This window comes from Pristis pectinata, chromosome 6 (assembly GCF_009764475.1).
Source record: "Pristis pectinata isolate sPriPec2 chromosome 6, sPriPec2.1.pri, whole genome shotgun sequence".
NCBI lineage: Eukaryota > Metazoa > Chordata > Chondrichthyes > Rhinopristiformes > Pristidae > Pristis > Pristis pectinata.
The window spans coordinates 96,671,343-96,691,807 of record NC_067410.1 but is presented as its reverse complement, the minus strand read 5'-3'; the positions used below and the strand labels follow the sequence as shown (position 1 = coordinate 96,691,807).

The 20,465-nt window shown below is 40.4% G+C and overlaps 2 protein-coding genes across 2 annotated transcripts; one reads left to right on the top strand and one right to left on the bottom strand.

Annotated features, from left to right (window-relative positions):
• Window positions 1–789: 789 nt before the first annotated feature.
• Window positions 790–1,914, top strand: LOC127571966 (actin, clone 302-like). Its single transcript, XM_052018749.1, has one exon. It carries the CDS (start codon window positions 793–795, stop codon window positions 1,912–1,914), a length of 1,122 nt encoding a protein of 373 aa, XP_051874709.1. The 5' UTR covers window positions 790–792.
• A 4,162-nt stretch (window positions 1,915–6,076) lies between these two features.
• Window positions 6,077–15,975, bottom strand: LOC127571886 (EEF1A lysine methyltransferase 3-like). Its single transcript, XM_052018633.1, has 3 exons — window positions 15,841–15,975; window positions 8,934–9,045; window positions 6,077–6,489 (listed from the first exon to the last, which is right to left on the bottom strand). The coding sequence occupies exons 1-3, from the start codon at window positions 15,973–15,975 to the stop codon at window positions 6,077–6,079; spliced, it is 660 nt and encodes a 219-aa protein (XP_051874593.1).
• Window positions 15,976–20,465: the final 4,490 nt, after the last annotated feature.

Genomic DNA, 20,465 nt, shown 5'->3' with positions numbered 1-20,465 from the left:
CAGACAAGTTCCGTTGGCGTATAACCGGGGTCTTAATGTGGGATAGAGCGCCTTCCAGATGGGGAGAGGCAACGGGGGAACACATCAGAGAACACTGTCAAATTCTCGATGTCGAGAGGTAAAACATGTGTTTAATTAATTTTGCAACGATAGCAGAATAGCCTCTAGATATAAAATCGTATGATACTTACCTTAATTATATATAAAAAAGAATTAATCTGGTCTGGAGAAAGCAGTATTAACATTAAGCAATAACTATTCACCAACGTGTCTTCGATTTCAGATAAAGTCCAAAGGATGAAAATGTACTAAACCTATCTACTCATTAAATTTATCGTTGAATAATTAATAGTGTTGAAAAACACGATGGTGCTGGAAGAATTCAGCAGGCCAGGCAGCATCCGTGGAGAAAAGCAGGCGGTCAACATTTCGGGTCAGGATCATTCTTCAGGACACTAATTAATCGTGTTGCCGTGTGGTTGGATTGACGACTTCGCTTTAGCTGCGTGCTTCATTATTCTCACTGATAACAGTAAGAGGACCACAGGCTGTCATTGAAGTGACTGCGCTGAGTGGTTGCTAGATGACGCGACAGTGATCACCAATGATTATTTCCTCATAATTATTCCAAAATGTCACAATTGGATGGGAGAAACCTCACAGAAATGTTAAATCAGGGGCTTCAGGGGTGATCAGTTCATTGCGGTTCAAGCAGCGTTGGCAAGCACATCTCTGGTGCAGTCTTGCTGGTGTGAGTTAGGTGTGTTGGCTACTCCCCGGGCCCTGGCAAGGATGGTGGATCTCCAACCCGCCATAGTCATCGACAACGGATCAGGTCTGATCAAATCTGGCATCTCGGGAGATAAAGAACCTCGTTCGATCTTCAACAACATGATCGGCAAGCCTCGGCAGAAAGCACTCATCATTGGAGCCGGCCAGAAGGACTTCTACATTGGCGAAGAAGCCCAAGTCAAGAGAGGAGTGCTGTCCATCAAATACCCGGTGGAACACGGCATCGTCACCTCCTGGGATGACATGGACAAGATCTGGAGGTACGTGTACGACAACGATTTGAAAATCAAGTCAAACGAGAGGCCGGCTCTGCTGACCGAGGCTCCCCTGAACCCACTGGCCAACAGGGAGAGGATGTGCCAGATCCTCTTCGAGGCTTTCGACGTCCCCGCCATGTACGTGGCTATCCAAGCGGTGTTGGCTCTCTACGCCTCCGGCAGAACCACAGGGTGTGTGATGGACAGTGGAGACGGCGTAACCCACACGGTACCCATCTACGAGGGTTACTGCTTGCCCCACGCCGTGCTGAGACTGGAGGTGGGAGGTCGGGACCTCACCGAGTATCTGGTGAGGATCCTGACCGAGAGTGGGGTCTCCTTCGTCAGCACAGCGGAGAAGGAGATAGTGAGGGACATCAAGGAGAGGCTGTGCTACGTGGCTCTGGACCCGCAAGCAGAAATGTGCAAGAAACCTTGCGACGTGGAGAAAGATTACAAGCTGCCTGATGGTCAGATCATCAAGATCCACAACCAGAGGTTCCGCTGCCCGGAGACCCTCTTCATCCCCGCCAACATTGGCATCGAAGCTCCAGGCATTGATAAACTCTGCTTCAACACCATCATGAAGTGTGACATCGACCTGAGGAGAGATCTCTACGCCAACGTGATCCTGGCCGGAGGTTCCAGCTTGTTCCCGGGGATGGACGAGAGGATGCTGAAGGAGATGACCAAAATGGTCCCCACCGGTACCCCGGTCAAGGTGTGCGCTCCGCCCGAGAGGAAATACTCGGTATGGATGGGAGGCTCCATCCTTTCCTCCCTGTCAGCTTTCCAGCAGATGTGGATCACGGCCTGCGAGTACAAGGAAGTTGGGGCTAACATCGTGCACAGAAAGTGTTTCTAAAATCTTGTTTTTTTAAAAAAAAGACAACTGTATTTAAAAAAAAGACAATAAACGTACTGACAAAATAAAAGTGCCAAATTGAAGTGAGAAACTGACGGCTTGATAATTTTTGCATATTTCTCAGTCACCTTAGTATACAACAATTAAAATAATGTTTAAAATAAACCTACTTGTTTTAATCAGCTCTCTGTGCATTTCAGAAAAGGCCTTGTAAAAGATGGACCCTCTGTTCTTCTCTCCAGAGATGATGTCTGACCTGTTGAGTGTTTCCAGCATTTTATACTTCCATTTTAAAGAATCAGTAAGCACAGTACAAGCCATTCAGCCCACGATGTTGTGCCGACCTATATAATCACCTACTCTCTGATCAATCTAACCCTTCCCTCCTACACAGCCCATAACCCTCCATTTTACTTTTTTCCATGTGCCTATCTAAGAATCTTTTAAATATCCCTATTGTATCAGCCTCTACTATCACCCCCGGCAGTGAATTCCAGGCACCTACCACTCTCTGTGTAAAAATCCTACCTGACATCTCCCCTAAACTTTCCTCCTCTGACCTTAAACTGAAGTCCTCTGGTATTGGCCATTGCTGCCCTGGGGAAAAGGTGTTGGCTGTCCACTCTATCTATGCCCCTCATAATCCTCTACACCTCTTTCAAGTCACCTCTCATCCTGCATCGCTCCAAAGAGGAAAGCCTTAACTCACTCAACCTTTCCTCATAAGACATTCTCTAATCCAGGCAGCATCCTGGTAACTCTCCTCTGCACCCTTTCTAAAGCTTCCACATTCTTCTTATAATGAGGTGACCAGAATTGAACACAATACTCTAAGTATGGTCTAACCAGAGTTTTGTAGAGCTGCAACATTACCTTGCGGCTCTTGAACTCAATCCCCCGACTAATGAAGGCCAGCACACCATATGCCTTCTTAACCACCCTATCAACTTGCACAGCAACTTTGATGGATCTATGAACTTGGACCCCAAGATCCCTCTGTTGTTCCACACTGCTAAGAATATTGCCATTAACATGCATCATTTTGATAGAGATCAAGGAAAATTCCAGACCAGCATATCAAACATGGCTATCGGCAGATTTGCTCTGTCTATCAATAATTAGGATACTTGTGTAGCCAGAGAGTTAGCCCTCACAATGCTAATCTTGGGTGTCTGGGTTCTCTGTCCTCAGAAGCTTTTAGACCATCCCTGTGAATTATTTTGTCCCAGCAAAGGTACTTGAACATTCAGATGTCTTGTTAGTTACAGTGTGCTCTCATTGTGAATAAATAAGTGAATGGAACCATTTGTCAGACTGAGAATGTTAAAGTAAACAATGTAATTGTAGCTATTGTATTGAATCACCTGCTGTTATCTTTGTTCTCAATAGTATAAAAGCTTGATGTACTTTGAGTTCAGGAGACTCTACTGAGAGGGTCTCCAGGAGAAAGCCTGCTTTTAGTGATGAATAAAGACCCTTTACATCAACCAGCTTTAGTGTCTCTCCAGTGCCTCAGTTCACAGTCACAACAAATACAAACATAGATGTAGCCCAATAAAATACCATTTTGGACCAATCTTTGTAAATTAGAATAAGTGGAAAATAGAAAATATAATTGTGCTTTTTAATAAGATTGGGTTGTGCAATCATTTTATTTTTTCTTTATTGGGTTGAGCAAGTTTTATAACATTTACAAAGTTATTAGTCCATTTTTCTATTTTCAGGAAGTCAATACATGATTTTATATTAATCTTGAATACTAAACTGACTGATCTTTATGTACAAAATATTACAACCCACAGCAGTTCATTAATAGTTTCCATTAACATGAGAGTAAATAACATGGAAAACACAGTAATGATGACAATAGATCAGTTTGTTCACTGATATGTCACTAAGACTTGAGGCAGCCAAAATGAGAAATAGAAAGATGTCTTGCAAACAAGGTAAAAAGATTACATGAAACATTTCATTTCTGAAGACAATACACCACTCTATCTGGTACGTATATAGAGGGTACGAGGACCCTGAATTTAATGTTGGGTCTGAGCTACATTAGCTGAATTTTGCAGTTTAGGTGATAAAAAATCTTTGTGCTCCAAGATTTGGGATTGAATAAAAATTAGCTGCAGTTCCTGGTCTTAATTGGTGTGGACAGAACCTTTGGATCTTGGTACAGTATTGCAATATTTTCCACACAATCATGTTATCCCAGATGCACACTCAATTTTCTGATGAATACTTTTAAGCAAGAAAAGCCACATAGACATGAATATATCATTGGCACTTTTTATTACAATGTTCCTTAGATTCAGAGTTTTCAGCAGAAAAACATGGAAAAGTTGGTAAGTTTAAAGAAACTCAGTTCTCAAATTTGATTAACATTGTGTAAAATCTCCCGTAAACTCAGCAATTAGAAGGACATTCCGCTGTGGCACATGAGAAAGGATTATTTGTAATTCATGTCTCGTCTACATTGTTGAAGAACTCATTCATCACAGATAATTCTGCGTCTTTGATTTTATTATCCTGATGGTGGACTATTCCAGACATTTGTGAGATGTAATTTTCCTGATGTCTTTTCTACACATTGTTTGATCATTTTCAGCTTTGCCTTCTGCTTTACAATACTAGCACAGCTTTGTCTTCTGCTTTTTATCCCAATAATTTACTCTGTTGTACACTTTGATGAGATCCATCATTAAGCAGGTTCTTTCCAGACTTTAAATCTCAAATCCCTGTTTTTGTTCAGAAACACTCTCTGTAGACTTGCAATCATTTTTCTGCTACTTTCTGTTAGTTTCCTAATCCAAATATACTGTATATTGTTTTGCAGCACAAGGACGAAAGCTGCCACATTACTCTAACAGAAGGTATTATTTCATTACATAATATTTACTGCAGTAAAACATGCTACTTGGCCCAAGAGTTCAATGTTGATCTTTGTGCTCCACACAGGCTTCCTCCTACCCTTCTTCACTTTCCCCCATGTTTAGTTACCTTTTCCCCAAATGCAACAATGCAAGTGGTCACACCACTCCATGTGGCAAAGTGTTCCACATCTTAATCCCTATCTAGGTGAGGAAGTTTCTCCTGAATTCCTATTGAATTTATTTTCGACTATCTTAGCCATGACCTCTTTAAGTCTACCCTGTAAAACTCTTCCATCTCCTTAACCACCCCTATCAGGCCACCTCTCAGTTTTTTCTTTTCCAGAATAAAGAGCCCCAATCTGATCAAGTTCTCCTAATAGGTATAACCCTGCAACAAACAAAATGCTGCAGGAACTCAATGGGTCAGACAGCACCTGTGGAGGGAAACGGACAGTTGGCGTTTCAGGTCGAAACCCTTCATCCGGACTGAAAGGTAGAGGGGAGATAGCCAGTATAAAGAGATGAAGGGAAGGGATGGAGCAAAAGCTGGCACGTGATATGTGGATCCAGGTGAGGAGGTGTTGATAGGCAGATGGAGAAGAGAAGGGTGACAGGAGGTGATAGGTGGAGGCAACAAAAGGGCTGCCAAAGGTGTGTCTCCTGGTATAACCCTGCAATTCTGGTATCGTTCCTGAATTTAATTTGCACCTCTGCCTCTATACCCATTTTTTAATAATATGGAAACTAGAACTTCAGCAGACCTCTCCATTCTATTGGTTTCATTAATTACCATGTTGCTGAAAATTGCCTCTGCGTATAAATTAATAAAGCCTCAAATTTAATGAGTGAGCAATAAGTTGAAAGCTAATCTCAACAAGGCAGATAATTAGACCATTTTGGTGAGTTTCAAAGTTGCCGGAGGAAAATAAAATCAGGAGTATTCCCAAAACCAGTCACTGTGACTGTGACTCTGTGTACTGGCATAACTGATGTGAGATCAGAATGTTAGATAATGGCTGTAACAGATTTGTCTCATGGTCAAATTCCACAGCCTAGTCTCAGATGTGAAGAATGGGCCTTGGGTCATATACCAGACAGCTGTAGCCACCTGCAACCCTCATACCTTCAGGAGACAGAGTGGAGAAAAGTCCAAAATCCAGAGAAAAGCAGATGAAATAAAAGAAGTCAAAGAAATATTTCTTCAAACTGACTTTTTCTGTGGATAATGTTAGAATAAACATCCTTAGGAATCCCAAGAGTCTTATAATGTGATAAACAGACTTTTCTTTTTAGGTTACTGGCTGATTCCCAGAACTTGGAATTTTTTTGGTTACTTTGTACACGTTGATATCATCTTCTTCATTTCTGTTAACTAGTTGGCAATTAAAATGCTTTGGTAGAATTTCTTCATAGAAGCTGTTGATCTGAAAGTCCTGCCACATTTTGGAAGAGAGGTAAATGATAGTTCTTTCGCTGCTGAGATGCTGTAGAGTCTTTAATAATAAAGGATACGTCTTTGCAAAGTAGACAATTTCCCCACCCAGGATGAAATCATAGTCAGTAGGAAACTGAGTATGATCAAGACCCCACGATAGGGCACGGATATTTACCCGATTTCTGAAGGAAGCAGGAATGCTGGCTGCAACGTTATGTTCTATTTGTTTTAACACATTTGGTCGGTCTGTAATTGTTACATCTCCTCCTGAAAAACATAATGACACATCTAAGCTACATAACAATCCAGTCCTGAACCTTGGTTATAAAAAGGGAAAAAAATACCTTCTAAAGGAAATAGTGAATGAATACCATCTCAGGTTTATGCTGACCCCTGCAGCCCAGACGTAAGTCATTGAGCCTGCTAGTGACTGAATCAGTGGTCTTGTGATAGCCCAGTGTTGACCTATAGATCCATTGGGCAGAAGATACAAAAGCACATACCACCAGACTCAAGGACAGCTTCTATCCCACTGTTATAAGACTATTGAAAGGCCCAATAATACGATAAAATGGAATCTTGACCTCACAATCTACCTCATTATGGCCTTGCACCTTATTGTCTACCTGCACTGCACTTCCTCTGTAACTCTAACACTTTATTCTGCATTCCGTTATTGTTTTCCCTTGTACTACCTCAATGCACTGTTATAATGAAATGATCTCTATGGATGGAATGCAATATAAAGTTTTTCACTGTACCTCGGTGCATGTGACAATAATAAACCAGTTATTATTTATTTAGTTGTTGGCTGACATCCACTCACAGGCCCCTTTCCCAGGGAAAACCTCAACAGGCATTTTTGGAGCATGACCACTGTACATAGGCCAGTCTGTGTGGGCTTTACACAGAGGTTAAATTGCCAAAGAGCCAAATATGAGAGAATTCTGAAGGTCGAGCCTCAGTCTATAATGGTGTTCATTGATACATTTCCCATCCTCGTCCGGGGGAATATTCTAGCATTAAGCAGAAATGATTTCTATGTGAGGATTTTAAAAACAATCATGTCTTTATGCAGCACCTTTCACAACTTCAGGACATCACAAAGCATTTTACAGCCAATGAACTACTTTTGATGTGTAGCCATTTTGCACACAGCAAACTTGAACAAACAGCAACATGATAATGATCTGGATTAAGGTTTATTTGCCAGGACACTGGGGATAATTTCTCTCTTAAAAATAATGCTATGGTATCTTTTACCAGAGAAGGCCAATGGCACCAAAGTTTAATGTCTGATCTAAAGCACAGCATCTCTATCAATTGCAGTACTGAGAGGATGCTGCACTAAGTGGGGCCATAGATCATTCACACCTGCCTTTTCCCTTCCCATGCCCACACAGCCAAAGACTTTTGCCAGAATCCTTCAAGAGGTGTGATACCACATTTTCATTATGCAAAGTCTACAAGTTGAAAATGCATGCATGAACAAATTCAGAACTCTATGTGTATGTCGTATTTATTTTACCAAACATTCCTCAAACAGAATCAAAAGCAAAAGCACTCTACTTTTGCACCAGCTTGGTTATTGATTGAGCTTCTAATCAGATACACTGATGAAAGACTAAAATTCATATCAGAAGCTCATTTGAACTAGATCCCAAGGCTCCACAGCCAAGGGTGGCCATTATCAAGGGTGACCTTCAAATCAGAAAAAGCACATACTAACTCTAGTATTCCCAGGTCCTCATTCTAACAAATGCTCAGTGCATTACTCTTGGCATCTATCTGACTCAACAACCACTTCCCCTCAGTTTGATGTTAATGGGTCAGTATTTGTACAAGTTAAATACCATAATAGTCCTGATGAACTGGTAGCGCTTGTATATCCAGAAATGCTCAGGTCATCATTTGAGTGGCTGGCTTCTTCCCCAGGGCACTGCCATTGATGTGAAGCTCAGAAGCACATTTAGCTGGTGATCCGATGATATTTCCTCTTGATGAAATAGTAGCTTAATGCAAGCAGACTCATACACTTTGACAAATGACCCTGGGCTTTGTTACATTTTAATGCCATCCCACCTCCAACATCTTCCACAGAAATTTCTGTTAGTTTACCCATGCTGTCTAAGGACTTCTCTTCCCAAAGGCTCAGAGTATTAACCACCATCATTCCTCCCTGGATCCTGTCTGTTCTCCCTGTGACTGCATGAGTTTCCTCCAGTGTTCTGGTTTGCAAAGATGGGCAGATTGGTCAGTTAACTGGCACTAAAAGTTGCCCCTAGTGTGCAGGTGAGTGGTAAAAACTGAGGGGAGTTGATTGGAATGTGAGGAGAATAAAATGGGATTAATGTAAATGGGTACTTTATGGTCGGCTGGCTGTGGCGGGGTCAAAGGGCCTGTTTCCATGCTGTATGATTTTATGACTGTATGAATACAGAAGACAAGTGAATGGGATGACTGCTTTGTCAATAAAGTAAACAGATTCAATGTCTCATTAAATTATGTGCTTGGCAAATTGCCAGAGAATTTTTAAAGTTAACAGAGTGCTGGTTAAGATAGTGCTTGAATGGGAATGGAAATAAGTGTAAAATCTGCTTCTATTTCTCATGGTAAAGAAATGAAAATTATCCCAATTTGTTGCCAAGAAGGCTTAATCTTCACCTACTTAGAGAGAAAGGAAATCATACATTTAAACTCCTTAAACTTACCCAGTAGGACTGCCAAGATTCCCACTATTCCAGTGCCTGCACCCAGTTCAATCACCTTCATGCCAGAAAAGATTATTCTCTGCTTTTCAAAATACTGACAAAGAGCGAGACCCTGAAAAATATGACAATGTTAGAAGTAATTAATTTTGAAGTTGATTTGAGGCAATACAAGACCAACATGCAAACAAAGATGTGGCAGGTGAAATGGGTATTCGCATGATGGCTCATCATTATTACATTAGTGCAGTAGTTATGCCACGAGACTAGAGGACCAGAGGACAAGGTATGGTGATACAAGTTTAATTCCCACCACAACAGCTGGGGATTTTAAATTCAATGAATTGAATAAATCCAGAATAAATAGCTGGTATCAGTTATGATCATAATAAAATTACCACATTGTTGGTAGAAAACCATCCTTTCATTAATGTGGATTAGATAAATAAATTTGCTATCCTTACAAGGTCTGGCCTTATGTAACTCAAGATCCACTCTTAAATGTCCTCTAAAAAGGGCTATGAAGCCACTTGGCTCAAGGACAATAGGGATGGACTCTAAACATAGGTTTTGCAAATGACTTCCATGTTGCATAAATTAATTAAAAGAAAAAATAACCTTAAAGGCAGGATGTATTGGTTGAAATAATAGCTCTTGCTGCTGTCTCAAGAACTTTGAGTAAAGTAAAGCAAGGGAGTCTCGGGGTTGAAAAGTAATCACAACACTTCTAAAACTAATGAAAGGAAGGAAAGTAAATCAAGTCAGAAATTGTGCTTTATGGACTCCAGCTACAGGAAAAACTAAAAGCTGCAACATAATTAAAATAGGAGAGGAATGGGAAATGTGTGAGGTAAACATTATAGCAGAAAGATAGGTTAGATAAGTTCTTCATACAAAGGCACAAACACAAGTCGAAATTGAATGAATCATGGCGCAAGTTCAGCTTGGAAGTTAAAACTGGTGGCCATTACTATGACATGGCTGGAAGGTGGTCAGGGTTGGCAACTAAACATATCAGGTTACAGGTTTTACAGGAAATATACAGAAAATTACAGGAGGAGAAGAGCACCTTTGGTGATTAAGGATGTCATGTATGGTTATTGTGGCAGAGGAGACCATTTGGCCCACAGAGTCCATGCTGGCTCTTTTAAGAACAATCCAGTTGGTCTAATTCCCTCATTACTTTACAAATTTATTACCCTGAAGTGTCTATCCAATTAATTTTTAAAGTCATTGATTGTCTCCACTTCCTGTACTCAAGTCGGCAGCAAGTCCGGGTTATTGTCATTCTATGTGCAAAAAAAAATTCTTCCTCATATTCCCCATCTATCTCATGCCCAGAAAGCTTAAATCTTTGTTCCCTTGTTCTTGTACCCCAGCACTTGGGAACAAATTTTTTGCTGTCTACCTCATCTCATAATCTTGTGCACCTCTACCAAATTTCCCCTCAATCTCCTTTTCTCCAAGGAGAATAGCACCAGCTTCGCCAACTTAACCTTAGCAGCTAAAATGTCTCACCTCTGAGACTATTCTGGTACATGTCCTCTGCACCCCCTCAAGGACATTCATCTCCTTCCAAAACTGTGGTCACTAAAACTGGGTACAGTATTCTAGTTAGGATTTATAAAGGTACAGCATAACTTCATTTAGTCCAATGTCCCACATAATTTGCTAATTACTCTCTTGATATGTCTGGCTGCTTTCAAAGATCTATGCACATAAATCACACCTCCCTCACCACCTCCCTCCACTCACTCTCATCCTGCACACTTAACGGTACCATTAAGTTTTCATTTCCTCTTCTCACCCCTTTTGCCATCATTTTGCTGAATTCAATTCCATCGCATTCTCAATCTATCCTGCTACCCTCTCTAATTGATATTGACATTGATTACAATACAGTTTGCCTCACGTCCACAAACCGCATTTTAAAAAAGTTTACTCTGTACTGTAATACCAAATCATTTATATCTATCAAAGAAATCACTTCAATGATGAAACAGTTTTTAAAAAGAGTTAAGCTGGCAATGGAGACTTTATGTAATGATGAGAAATTGAGAAGGACTTAAAGACTGGAATTTGAGCACATGCCCTTTGCCAGCAGATGTGAAGGGGCAGAATACAGAGATGCAGAAATTAGACACACATGTAGTAAAGGCAGATTGGTTTTAATGAGATATTTTTAAATTTCTTATGGATAAACAGACAGCTTATGTCTGACAGACAGTAAATTTCTGGAGCATGTTTAGGATTGTCATCTATAACAATACGTCTGAGAATTAATAATTAATGAACCAGATTTAATGAACAATCTAACCACTGATCATTGTAACATTTGGCGGTGAATCACCCAAGGTTGAGGAAAGGCAATATAATTAGAGTCAAACAGCAAAAACAAATTGCAATAGACATAGTGATCTCCCAACCAACAGATCAAATCAAAGCTTTGCAGTCCTGCCACATCCAGAGATGAAGGTGGTGGACAATCAAATAGGAGGGGGAAGTTCCAGTCACATCCCATGCTCCATAATGGCAGGCCCCAGCATGTGAATGATAAAGATAAGGCCAAAACATTCACAACTATATTCAGCCTGAAGTGCCAAATGGATGATCTATCTCAGCTTCTGGCTGAGGGGGCTACCATCACAGAAACTAGTCTTCAGCCAATTCAATTCACTGAACATTATCAATAATGGATATTGCAAAAACCATACAAGTAAATGAACATCCAAATTAGGACAGAGTAAGCCACTCAGCTCCCTGAGCCCACTCAGCCATTCAGTAAAATCACGGCTGATCGGATTGCAACTTCAACTCCAAATTCTCAGCCAATCCAAGTCACTTTTCACAGCCTTGCTTTACAAGAACCCATCTCACTCTGGCTTAAAAGTATTCCAAACTCGTGTCTCCTCAGTCCTTTGAGTAAGAGAGTTCCAATTCTCATGAATCTCTGAGAGAACAAGAAATTGCCTCATCTCTATCTTAAGTGGGTGACCTCTTATTTTTTAAACAGTATCCCATAATTCTAGATTCTCCTATGAGAAGAAACATCTTCCCCATATCCACCCTTTCAAGACCCATCAGTATCTTGTATGTTTCAATCAAGTCCCCGCTCACTCTTCAAAACTCCAGTAGATTTTTCAACATCCAGGTTATAGTAAATAAGATCCATGCTCCAGAGCCTTCCACTCCTTTAGCCAAGCTGCATGAGTTCATTTGCAATACTAGCATCTATTCGACAATGTGTATAATTTCCCAGCTGCATCCTGTTCTCAAAAGGAAGACAAATCCAATCGAGCCAATTGCTGGCCAATCAGTCTCCTTTCAATCATCAGTCAAGTGATGGAAGCTGCCATTGATAGTGCTATCAAGTGGCATTTATTTATCTATAACTTGTTCACCATTCAGATAATGCCAGGACCATACAGCAGCCTACCACATCACAGCTATATTCTAACATGGACCAAAGATTTGAATTCCAGAGGTGAGGGGAAATGGAACATCCTTGACACCAAGGCAGCATTTGAACATCAAGGAAACTTTATAGATCTGAATGTCAAGAAGGAAGCACTCTAATGGCTGCAGTCATACCTGGCACACTGGAAGATGAATTTGATTGTTAGAGATCAATCATCCCAGGCCACTGCAGGAATCCCTCAGACCAGTGGCCTCAGCCTAACTATCTTCAGCTGCCTCATCAATCACCTTCCTTCCATCATAACGTCAGAAAGGGGATATTGGCTGGTGCTTGTACAATGTTCACATTGAAAGTTCCTCAGCAAATGAAGTAGTCCACGCCTGTGTGAAACAGGATCTTGAAAACATTCAGACATGGGCTGATAAGTGGCAAGTAACATTTATGTCAATAGCCATCTCCAAAAGGTGGGGCCTAACCAACTATCCTTGGGGGAATCACCAAATTCCCCACCATTAACACCTTGGTCACCATCAACTAGGAACCAAACTGGACCAGCTGCCAGTGCAGGTCAGAGGCTAGGGATCCTGTGGTGAGCCCTTCATCCAACAACCCAAAGCCTTTCCATCATCTACAAGACACAAGATAGGAGTGTGTTGGAATATTCCCCACTTGTTTGGATGAGAACTGCTGCAACAACACTTAAGAAGTTCAACACCATCCATGACAGAGCAGCTCACTTGATTTTCATCCCATCCATCACCCTAAATATTCATTCCCTCCACCATTTGCAAATAGTGGCTGGAGTAAGTTTCATCTACAAAACACAAGGCTTCCACAAAAGCATCTCCCAAACCTTCAACTTCTAATACCAAGTGTGCAAGGGCCGCAGGTGCATGGGAACACCACCTTCAGATTTTCCTTCAAGCCTCACACCAACCTGATATGGAAATATATCACTGGTTTTTCATTGTTGCTGGGTCTAACTCCTGGAACTCCTTCCCAACAGCCCTGTGGAAATGCCTTGGCCAGAAGGACTACAGTGTTTCATGAAAATGGCTCACCATCACCTTTGCAAAGGCAATAAATACTAGCCGTGACCCAGCTGCCATTAAATGAATACATGTATATTTTTTAATTAATATATTTTTCAGTGCTTCCTCTCCACCTTTCTACATGGGGAAGAATGTACCTTCCATATGTTGCTTCTCAGTCACGAATCTCATTGTAGGATTACATTCAGTATTCAAAATAAACCTGCACCGAAATCCTTATTGAATCCATGTCTAAACTGTAGAGGTCAATGGCCAAAAAGCTGAAGTTCGATAAGCAGAAGTGAATTCAAGATTCTGACAGTAACCACCTTCTATCACTACGGTTCACTGATATACTTACAAAGTATGATAGAGTGTAATATTCAGATAATGTCTTAATGGCAGAACATAAACATTGAAAGTAAACCTTGAATTGGTATTGGTCAACTGATCAGGTTCAATAACTTTTACTACTTTCCATATTGTTCAATCAATAACTTTTCTTTCTGGTCAGTGGAGAAGAGCTCAATGCTTGCTTCACATTCAGTGCTTATCTTCTTTCATCATCCATGTTTCCGATGATCTGTTGGGGTTATATGGTTCCTTTCAAGTACCTCACTCAGATTTTTTCTTCCCAGAGCTTGATGCACATCCAGGAAAACTATTTGAGTGTATGGGGGGATCGTATTACAAGCCTATTCCTCTCCTTATATGATGTCAGATGTCAGTGTATTTCTCTCCTTATATGATGAGCAGAGATATCAGGAATGTTTAAAATTCCAAAAGAGTGAGATGGAGTAGACAGAAACAAATTCTTTCCTGTAGTTAAGGTTTCCACAACAGGGCCCATGGAGACAAGTTTAAAAGTAAGACATGTAAAGCAGAGAGCAGGAGTAACTTATTCATCGAGTATTCTGAAGAAGGTGGGGTGAGAAGTTTATACAGAAACCATCAACATTTAAGATTAGATAAATGATTAAAAGAACAGGATGGTTAAATCTAATTAGAACTGTTTTCTTTTTCGGAGAAAAATGGGGATGTGGACGGGCTGGAATGAATGGCCAGCTTCCTACTTCATGTTATAACTTCTACATATTCCTATACACTGTGCAGCAGTGCCAACCTCAATGCTGATCAGGAACTCTCAGTTGAATTTCCTTTTCCTAGTCCAAGATATCAATCGTTATTGTGGCTTTCTTAATACAATTCCAACTGAAATAAATTAACTTAACACTAAATGGGCCTTAAGCCTGGATCCAAGAACACATTTTCCCTTTCGCATTACACCTTTGTCCACATAAGGCCTTCACAATATATCCTTGCCAAACGTCACTGGAGTTTTACACAAGGATAGTAGCATAAAGAATCACTGTGATTCAGCGACACAAGAAATTCTGCAGATGCTGGAACCTGGAGCAATACCCAAAGAGTGCTGGAGGAACTCAGTAGGTCAGGCAGCATCCATGGAGGGAATACTGATTCAGCAGTAGCAAGTCAGGTGTGTGGGTTATCTGATGGAAGAGTCAGCAGTACTAGGTCCCTGTCCACAACAGTAGCCTTGGTAGTTTCAGCTGATACAAAGATGCGCAGGTGGGCAAAACCATCCACACACACTTGGTGCTCCCAAATTCTCTTGAAACAGAGAAGCACAACTCTCTGTGGGTTAAATAGAAACAAATAGCACTGGAAATACTCAGAGCACCTGTGGACACAGTCAACATTTCAATTCAATGACCTTTTACCAGAACTGGAAATAGTTAATGTAACAGGCTTTAAACAAGTTCAAGGCAGGGAAAGAGGTGAATAGAAAGAAGAAATAATGGGAAGGTGTTTTGGTGGAAGGCAAGAGGGATTAAACAAAAAGAAATGAATGTGCAAGGCAAAAGGGAATGCCAATGAGAGACATAGGAGATAAAAGATAAAGGGTGAATGGCAACAGCAAAATCACTATTAACTATTACTCTCTGAAAACAATTATTTAGGATCTGAGATACCCACATCCAGTGAATGGGTAAGGAAGTCATTGAACTTGAGTTTAGAAGATTACAAAAGGGCCAAATCAAAATTGAGGTTATGTTCCTTGAGCTTCCATTCAGCTTCATTGGAAGGGTACAGAAAGCAGAGTACAGAAAGGTCAGACCAGTTGAGTGTGAGGCTGCCTGCAGAGGAAATATCAGCAGTTTTTAAGACCTCGCCACTCAACAAGCTTTACTCCGCTAAATCCTTCAATAAGACAAAGGCACTGAACAATCCAAAGCTACAAGCGTCTCTCTCTAACCCACTGTCTAGCTCTGTGCGATACAGTGCTTTTGAATATTTAAATGCAATATGATTCTGTATCATTTTTCAGAAGTATAGTTTTCTTTGTAAAAACATGCAATATAGATCACATGCCTATTGATCTAGTATTTTCTTTAGTATTTTCTTTCTTATGTCTATGAAAGCAGATTATTATACTTACAGCATCCCATATAAAACTAGAAGATGAGAGCATGGAATCAGTGCTCTGGCTGATCCATAGCTTACGTCCACAAAACTCATAGTTTCTCTCCAAAATGTAGCTATCCGCAGGGTCAGTGTAACTCTCGGCTTCCATTTTCCTGTTGGATCTGCAGTTCGGTCTCCTTGATCTCCAGTGGATCCCTGCTGATCTCCGTACAGATTCCTTCCAAGCGTCAAATCCGGATCTTTAGCAATTTCATGTGTCTTCAGTTTGTGTATTTCTATCTATTAAGACAGATGTGGGGAAACTTTTGGAAAGTCTGCAGAATATTTCAGCATTGGCTTTTAGCACAAAGTAAAACTCTCTAATTTTATGTGTAATGAAATAGATTAAGAAAACTCACTCAATTCAAAGATCCCCTGAATTATTGTCCTGACTTTAGGAAGTAGTAGTAGTATTGGTTGAATTTGTCAGCGAACATACATTTTATCTAAGACTTGTTAGAAATTCCTAGTCAAGCCACAGCAGCAGAAGATCATTTGTCCCATTGTGTGTATGCCTTCGACTGCCAACTGCCGTATGAATCTGCCAAAATCTTAATTATCTAATACCTTCTCATATTCCTCCTTCCTGAACACTCCTCAAATGTGCTTCTAAATTGTAACTTCCTTACATTTTTAAATTAAATTTTTACATTTTATTTACAGCGTGGTAACAGGCCCTTTCAGCCCAACGAGTCCGCGCTGCCCATTTTAAGCCCCAAATTAACCTGCCTGTACGTCTTTAGAATGTGGGAGGAAACTGGAGCACCTGCAGGAAACCCACACAGACACGGGAGAACGTACAACCTCCTTACAGACAGCGACGGGAATCAAACTCCAATCGCTGGCGCTGTAATAGCGTCGCGCTAACCGCTACACTACCGTGCCGCCTGAGTAACTATTTGTTATAAACTGGTTCCAATTGCCCTGCTTCCCCACACTTCCCTCCCTCCAATCCTCACACTATCAACTATTACAACACCCCATCCCTCTCTCCTACCTGCCTCCTGACATTAAACAGCAGCGGTGCACCCAAAACAACTGAACTTCAAGTTGTTATAACATTTTATCCACACTACTTTCCCCTCCAAGGTTAGTTAGCACTGGAGCCCTTTCCATTCACAGATAATTAGGAGTGTAAAAAATTGGAAGAGACAGTCCATCTTATTGATTCCAAAGTAAGTAATCATTAAACCATTTCACTCAATTACTTGCTCTGACAAATGTCTGTTGCCTCTGCTCAAACTTACAGATGTTATTCAGCATCCAAATCTAATTGTTATGAAATAATATATAACAAGGTTACTCACGTTCACCAGAAGGACACTATAGTAAACAATAAATTGCTCAAAATGCACTTTTAAAAACCTACTAGGAGGTGGCGAGTCTTTCATGCCTCCCTGCTTGCTTCTAACATCAATGCCAGGAAGGTTTGCTATCTAAAGTATTTGTGCAGCCTTGAGAGAAAAAGTTACAAATTACTTTTAACAACTACAGCTGCAAAACAAACAAAAAATCTTTTCTTAATTTAGTGCTATTCAATAGGGTAAATTTGCATGTTAAAAATTTTAATCAGTGAATTCTCTGGAAAAAAAACAGATCAAAAAATTCCCTATTTTCTTTAAATTGATTGAACTGTTTTCAGTTTTGTAATGGCATTGCATTTATTTCATACTTAATTCAATCATCTTGAAACCTCTAACTCCAACACAGTTGCTATATGATGTCTGCCAATGGCTGTGAATATAAATTGTTTTAATGTTGCAGAGATACTCAACAGCCCAAATGCAAAGTATTATTCTCCAGCAACTGGGACTGGTATTCAGTATCAGGGTTGCTCAACTCTGCATTTTTAATTCAAGAGCCTATTGTGGCAGAAAAAAAGGAAGCTCACAATTTCTGCCTTAAACCAAGTCATCCTATTTAAGATTCAGGTAACAGTAAAACTTCAACTCATTTATTCTTCATTTTTTATTGCAATTTGACCAAATTCAATGTTGCAGGTGCAAGTCGTTGTGGAATTCTAAATACAGTTATTTTTAGCACAACTTTGCTTTTCACATCTTTTGGGTCAGTTTAAAAACATTTTGTTTGAAGTTCACAATACTGACTATGACCACAGTATGAACGAATCATCTCTCGAGGTTTGTGCAAATCGTATTTGTTCATAGGTATTAAGAACAAAGAAATGGAGGTGACAAACACAATTTCCCTTTTCAAAAATCCATGTTGACTCTGCTCAATCCTATTACTATTTTCTAAGTAGCTTGTTGCCACTTCCTTAGTAATAGATTTCAGCAATTTCCCTGCTACTGATTTCAGGCGAACCAGTCTATGGTTCACTGTTTCCTTCTTCCTCCTTTCTTAAATAGTGGAGCTATATTTGCTACCTTCTAAACTGTGGGAACTATTCCAGAATCTGTGGGATTTTTGAATATAGGAACCAGAAAGTCCATTATTCTCTGCAACCACCTTTTTCAAAACACTAGGGTGCACATTAGGTCCTGGACAATTATTGCCTTTCTGTTGCATTAATTTCTCCAATACTATTTTTTGTAGTAGTTTCTTCATAGAATCGTACGGCATGAAAACAGGGCATTCAGCCCAACTTGCCCATGTTAACCAGTGGGCACCTTTCCGTACTAAATCCCACCCCTCAGCACTTAGTCTATAGCCTTCTATGTCTAAATTCGAGTGCTCATCTGGACACTTCTTAAATGCTGTCAGCAACCCAGCTTCAACCATTCTCTCAGGCAGTGCATTCATGTACTCACTACTCTTTAGGTGAAGAAGGTTCTCCCCTTATTCCCTCTAAATCTCATCCCCCTTTCCCTATGCCTATACCCTCCAGTTTTATCTACCTCTGATATGGGGAAACGTTTTCTGCAGTCTACCTTACCTATATCCCTCATAATTTTAAACACCTCAATCGTGTCCCCTCCTATCCTCCTCTGCTCCAGTGAGTAAAGACCTAGCTTCTTCAGTCTTTCCTCATAGCTGAACTGCTCCATCCCAGGCAACATCCTGGTGACTCTCCTTTGCACCATCTCCAGTGCTATCACATCTTTCTTATACCTTGATGACCAGAACTGCACACAGCTGAACTCTGACAAAGGTTTTATAAAGTTGGAGAATAACCTCCCTACTTCTGTATTCAGTGCCCTGACCAGTGAAGGCCAGAATCTCTTATGCCTTATTAGCCATGATATCTACCTGTGTTGCCACCTCAAAGAATCTAAGGACTTGTACTCTGAAGTCCATCTGTTCCACAGTGCTCCCTACCATTCATGATGTATGTTCTAGCCTCATTAGTGCTCCCAAAATGTATCACCTCACATTTGTCTGAATTAAACTCCATCTGCCATTTTCAGTCCATTTCACCAACACAACATCCATCTGCACCCTAAGGCTAACTTCCGCACTATCAACAATTCTGCCAATCTTCTTGTCATCCACAAACTTTCTGATCTTGCCTCCCACGTCCACATCCAAGTCATTCACGTATATATTACAAACAGTAAGCATCCCAGCACCAATCCTTTAAAAAAAAAATCCTCTGCCATCAACCTCTCTCTCCTATTGCCAAGCCTATTTTGGATCCAGTTTGGCAACTTGCCCTGGATCCCATGGGCCCAAATCTTTTGAATCAGTCTCCCAGGTGGAATCTTGTCAATGTCTTCACCAAAGTCCATGTAAATCACGTCTACTGCCCTGCCCGCATTTATTCATTTTGTTATCTCTTCAAAGAATTCAATCAAATTGGTCAGACAGGATATGCCTTTCCAGGTGATTATTAATCCTCTTCCTCAGAATCTTTTCTAGTATCTTCCCTGCCACTGACGTTAGGGTCACAAGTCTATGTTTACCAGACAGTTGTCTATATTTCCATATTTCCCAGTATAATTTCTCCTGATAATCTTTCCTTTCTACACATGTATAGAAGCTCTCGTGTTCATTTATTTGCTTCTTGGTAGCTTTCTCTTTTTTTTTGACAACATTATAAGCCTTTTCCTTTGACTTAATAGTAACCTTAACTTCTCTTGATGGTCATGGCTGGAGTAATTTTTGTGCTCGTTTACCTTAAATAGAAATATTATTTGTCAAATATCTATTAATTCTATAAATGATAGTGATTTCCCAATCTACCACATCCAAATCATGCCTCATGCCTTTTTAGTTTGCTTCATTCACATTTTGGACACAATACTATACCTTAAATAGTCTGTTCTCTCATTGTTTTCCCAGACATGTTGACTTGGAAAACATCTTTTATACACTCTGCATATTTGCCCTCCACAATATTACTGCTAATTTAGTTGCCCAGTCGACAAAAGACCCACATGAGTATTGTAAACTCTTGTTACGTGCACCTGTAGTTTACTGATTTATACCATGCTTTGCATTAGCACTACTGTTTGGGGCCCTGTGTACAGCTCTCACCAATGTATTCTGCCTCTCTCAGTTTCCTAGCTTCACCTAGACTAACACTATTTCTTGATTTTCTGAGCTAAGATCCATTCTCTACTGCATCTGTCTCATTCTTCAATATCAAGGCATTTTTCTTTTTTTCAACTCCTTCTTTCAATTAGCCTATCACTTCTA